Consider the following 5,403-nt stretch of genomic DNA (forward strand, 5'->3'; position numbering starts at 1 on the left):
CAATGCTAACAGTTAGAGCACCCTCATTATGAGGTGAAGCTTTGAGGTGGAGAATCTATATGAACGTCATTACTTTTCAAATTACTCGAGTTTCTCAAGTAATCATTTCAGACCAATTTCTCATCTTTGCGTATCTGCACCTGTTGTGCTTTCAAATACTTTCCATGTTTTCAAGCTTATATGAGACTACACAGTCAGAAATAGGGGTACGGAAGGGGTACATTACTGTGCCCCAAGGTACAAAAATGACATTAATACAGTCTAAGGACAAATATTGGACCTCGGGGTAACTATCTGTACCTTTTTTAGTGTCTGAAAGGTACATACATGTTCCTTAATTGTGAAAAGTACTTATTTGTACCCATTCTTTCAAAAGATAAAGTACAGGTTGATTAAGCACTTTTTGATTAGAGTTTTTTTATTTTTATTATTTTTGACAAAAAGCACCCTTAAAAAAAAGCACCCTTATTGAACTCGGAGTGCGAGTTGAGCCCATCCTCACAACATCAAACAAAAAGTAGAAGAAGAAACTCAACGAATAGCTGGTGGATTCTAGAACTTTCTGTAAATGCAGCAGGTGCCATTTTGTTTTATCAACGGAGGGAGATGAATTACGAACTTGTCCGAGGAACTCTTAACAAAAATACAAGAGTGGGGCTTAGATGTCACCGAAGCTGAAGCTCAGCGTTTCAGAGGTAAGTTTTATTTAAAGAAAAATGTAGCATAATTACTAATTATTGGTTTAGCCTAGCTTAACGTATATTAGCAATTTAGCTAGTTTCGGCACTCTCTTAGCTCAAATTATGTCTTTTTACAAACGTTTTTACAAACGTTTCATGTGTAAAGTTGAGGTCACAGTTCTGAAAAATGAAAAATGTGTACACATAGTATTTGTATAAGTTTGAACTTATATACCGTATTTCCCGGACTACAAAGCGCACCTGAATATTAGCCGCACAAGCTAAAATCAGGGGAAAATCCTGTTTTGTACATACATTAGCCGCACCTGACTAAAAGCCGCAGGTGTTTCAATGTTGACTTATCATATGTAAGAGAATATGCACAAAGGGAATTGTCAGGAAAGAGATGGCTGTTTGGAGACACACCCCTTTTATTAATATTTTGAAAAACAAGTTATGGGTACATATTTGCACATGTAGTACATAACAGTAACCTACAGCACACCAGAAAAATAGATTTGGACTACCTTTTAGGCTCAGGTGCAGTGACACGGCTTTAACAAGAAGAAAAGTCAGTCATTCACCATCTTTCTCTTCTTCCTGCGCTCTAAAACCACCAAAGTCCTCTTCTCCAATGTCGGAAACGAACAGGCTCAGGATGGCTTCGTCATCCACTCTCCGCTTCTCTCCTTCGTTGTCACTTTCAAAACCAAAGAAATCCTCGTTGTCAGTGTCAGAGTCGAACACCCTCAGAAGGGCCGTGGCGGTGTCCTCCTCTCCATCATGCAGCAGTCCAGCCCTTCAAAATCCGTTGGTGATCGTGGATGTTTTCGCACTTTTCCACGCTGTCAGAATCCACCGGTGGAGTTGAGCATAACTTGCTTTTCGCAAGTTTATCGCCGCTCGTCATCCATGCCTCCCGCTGAATGCGTAGCGCTACTTTGAAGTTTGTTTTTCGCGCTACTTCGTACGGCACTACATTGCCTGGCGGACGGACATGTGACTAACATACCACTCTTGAACCCCGATCCTTCCGCCAGGCAACGTAGTGCCGTACAACAGCGGAACAAACAAAACAAATCGTCTTACGATATGACAAAAATCATGGAAAATCCATAGAAAAGCCGCACCTGACTAAAAGCCGCAGGGTTCAAAGCTTGTGCAAAAAGTAGCGGCTTATAGTCCGACAATTACGGTATGTGGTTCAGCCACAGTCTATAGGTTCAGTAACCCCTGCGCAGCGGAACGGCGCAAAATTTGATTCCCTGGTAGCTGAATGCAGTTTACCGTTAGTGTATTAATGGTTTAATAAAATCACGTTTTTACATCCATTCCAAGGCCATCAACACACATGGGCGGCTGAATATAACGTCTAAAGGAAATATCTTGACGCCGCACTTGTTTAAAATATAACAAGGGTGTCGCAGCTGGGGTTTGATAGTCGCGTTTTAAGCAATGTGGGAACTTTTTCAGCATGTAATCTGAGCTTGTAATACGGTCCTGCGGGTGTTATTGCTATAAGTAATCGGTCTGAAAGAACAGACGGCAGAAACTGTCGGAAATCTGGAGAAAGGAGTCACCTTAGTAGTGAATATTAACAAATTACAGCATTCTAGTCTTTTTTTTTTCTTCCAAACTTGAAAGGGCACAAAAGCATGCTCAGACTCTGCTCTCCTGTGTCCAGTAGTCCCAAACAAACATCTAAATTTAAAAATGAAAACTTTGCATATCGAGAGGATTCACTCTAAAGATTTGGTTTATTTTATTTAATTTACTTATTTTTTTTAATGAATATTTCTTTGAACTGAAAGAAGTATTACAAAAGGTTTTAATGTGTGTGATATACGGTTTTTACCCATGTAAAAATGTGGTGATAAATATTCTTACATGGAATTTAGAGTTTGTACTACCATTTATCTTGCAGACAATGAGGTTGATGGTGACACAGTTGACTGCGGTCTTACTGAGACTATGGTTGCATACCTTTTCCAAGGATCCTTCAAAAAGCAGGTTAAATTCAACCAATTTGTGTCAAGGATGAAGGAATCTTCAGTGACGCTGACTCTACAGACTGTCTCTCCAGAAGACTGGCAACCATCTACTTCGTCAACTTCAATAAGGTATTTTCTTATTTATAATGAAGTTAGTATGTCTGAAACATACATGTTGGCCGTTATGCACTTTTAGGATTTAGTTAATATGATCATTGTTTCTACCATATGTATTGTTACTGTAGTGTTTTATACTTCAATTCATGCAATAAAAACAAACACTTAACTGTTTTCACAGCAATGAAAATACTTTGAGACTTTAACCGATACGAGTTCTTTGTGATGCACAGATCGTGTCAGCTCTAATTGTATATTTAGTCTTATGTTGGGTTTCTAATCTGTTTTGACTTTCTCTTCTCACTCTTGCTTTCTTTCAAGGGACCATGCGTCCAAGGAGAGGATTTATTATCCATAGACGCCCACTTAAAGGTCTTACAGTGCCAATATCAGAAGATGCAACCAGATACCATGGTGGTTCATAACCATATGCAGCAAACGTTTGCTTGGCGGCAGAAAGAAATTGCAAATGGTATGCCTGTGGAGGATGTGTTGAAGAAGTACCCCTTCTTAGGGATGCCTACTGGTGTAAGTCAGAAAGCTGAATTGAACTTGGAAATAGCTGTCACATTTAACATGTTTATAGTAGTATATTTTATTTGCCCTTGACCTTGCTTTCTTCATCTGTCCCTCTTTCCTTTTTTTGTATGTTCATGTAACTTCTTACAGTATTGTTGTTAAATTCTATAAAAAAATAATTATGCAGCACCATACATAATTAATATCAACTTTAGATTATTTCATTTTCATACACTGTTATTTTGTACTGAAAATTAATTTTTTACTTGTAGCTGTGCAACGAACTCGGGTGGATCCAACCAACAACGGGTAATGTAAGCCAGCGATTTCGTGAAGGGCTCTCATGTGTTGCAGCAAAGGTGATTGACGTTACACGAGGGAAAACCCCACTCTACCAGCTCTACCTTGATGCAAGAGAGGAGGCTCTCACTGATGACCTACCAGGTATTTGCTTTTTTTTTTTTTTTTTAACTTCAAGGCTTCCATTTTATATAATTTTTATAGGTAACTGGAAATGCCAGATAAAATGCATGGGTGATCTTGTGTTTTGTTGTTTTTTTGGCAGATCTTGACACAAGGGCTGCACTTTTATTCCTGCCATACGTCTTCAAGGAGAAACTGGATCTCTTTGTCATACTTGGAGAGGTGTGTGTATTAAAATATTTAGTCTATATAAAAGGAAAACAAATGTATCTTTTGTTAAGAGACTAAGATATTTCTTTCCTCTACCTTCTCTTTTGACTTCAAAGGTTTATCCTAAAACCCCCTATCCAACTGTTCAGCTACTTTATGAAGACTGGAAACCAGTGTTCTCCAGAAGCGCTCCAAACATTGTGAAGTTGGATGGCAGTGAAGTGTGCAGAAGCTCGTGTATTTTTGAAGCAATCATCTCTTCTTTCTGCTTGTATTTTGTCTTCAACCTTGCTTACCCAAAACATCTGAAGAACACCCTGATTTTTCTCCAAAAGTACATTGTGAAAATAGATGAGGGTGAGGACCGGCCTCTGCCAATCACAGTCACCAGACAAATAAATCTTCTGTATTGACCACCATGCCTCAGCCATATCAGTGCTCCAAATGTGGCAGAAGAACCTTTAGTTTGACAAAGCTTATTCAGCACATAGGTGATGCCAATTTTGATATAACCTGTGGACTCAGTGACTGCTGTTCTTCCTTCAAAAAATATGAATCTTTCAGACGACATGTGTATAGGAAACACAGAGAACAGGTGTTGTGTTAATATTGACACAATGTGGGTCTTTTGTGGAAAAATTCTCATTCCTCTGTTATATGACAACCATTTTCATTCATACAGTGTTAGAGTTGATAGTGAATGGACGTTGCTAAAACCTGGACAGGAAATTGATGTTGCAGCTTATGACACATACTGTGTTGATAACAGTTTGTATGTAACAGTTAAGCAATGTATTTAAGAAGGTAATAAATGTGACAAGTATTTTTGACTTTGTATCTTCAATTTTTCAAATCTTGAGAGGAAAAATATAGGAAATCTGTGTGTAGATACTGAACCTTTAGAAAGACATTTTTGTACTCCTTTTAAGGGTTCTTTTTTGTACTTTATACTAAGGGTACAACTTTGCCCTTTAAAGTACAGGTTTGACGTGTAAAAGGTACAAATTACAAGGGTACAAATCAGTACCCACAGTTTAGGGTACAGAACGGTACCTTAGAGGGTACCACCCCAGTGACAAGCCATTGTACCCTTATAGGTACATTTCTGTACTTTAATTTCTGAGTGTGTAGAAAGGTTTCATATAATTTAGCATCGTTGCTCAAATGCAGCAGTTTGAGACTGAGACACAGAGCAGATGGGAGCTCTGATTGTGTTATTGTTTGCTCTTCTATAACCATACCTTACTTCCCACTTTCCACTGCTGGAGTACAGGTGAGCTCAGATTGACTCTACAGCCATGTCCTGCTTCTACTGCACACAACAGCTGCAGGCTTCATATATGCACACTTGATATGATAAAAGAAATAATTTGATCTGACCACAACCTGCAAAATCATCATTGGTGCAATAAAGACTCCCAACATGGAACCAGGAAGATTTACCTGGATTAGGAATGAGCTGT

General features: G+C 38.6%; 1 protein-coding gene across 2 annotated transcripts; it reads left to right on the plus strand.

The window, feature by feature from the left end:
- The first annotated feature begins 561 nt into the window (after window positions 1–561).
- Window positions 562–5,011, plus strand: LOC112434776 (sterile alpha motif domain-containing protein 3-like). 2 transcript variants are annotated; one of them, XM_076877758.1, is made up of 6 exons: window positions 562–695; window positions 2,605–2,800; window positions 3,110–3,316; window positions 3,580–3,751; window positions 3,873–3,952; window positions 4,057–5,011. In XM_076877758.1, the coding sequence occupies exons 3-6, from the start codon at window positions 3,185–3,187 to the stop codon at window positions 4,351–4,353; spliced, it is 681 nt and encodes a 226-aa protein (XP_076733873.1). In that variant the 5' UTR covers window positions 562–695; window positions 2,605–2,800; window positions 3,110–3,184; the 3' UTR covers window positions 4,354–5,011. The 2 variants fall into 2 exon arrangements, with proteins under 2 accessions (XP_076733873.1, XP_076733874.1); XM_076877759.1 differs by having other exon boundaries at window positions 3,110–3,260; window positions 3,662–3,751.
- Window positions 5,012–5,403: the final 392 nt, after the last annotated feature.

This window comes from Maylandia zebra, linkage group LG19 (genome assembly GCF_041146795.1).
Source record: "Maylandia zebra isolate NMK-2024a linkage group LG19, Mzebra_GT3a, whole genome shotgun sequence".
In the NCBI taxonomy this organism is placed as follows: Eukaryota; Metazoa; Chordata; class Actinopteri; order Cichliformes; family Cichlidae; genus Maylandia; species Maylandia zebra.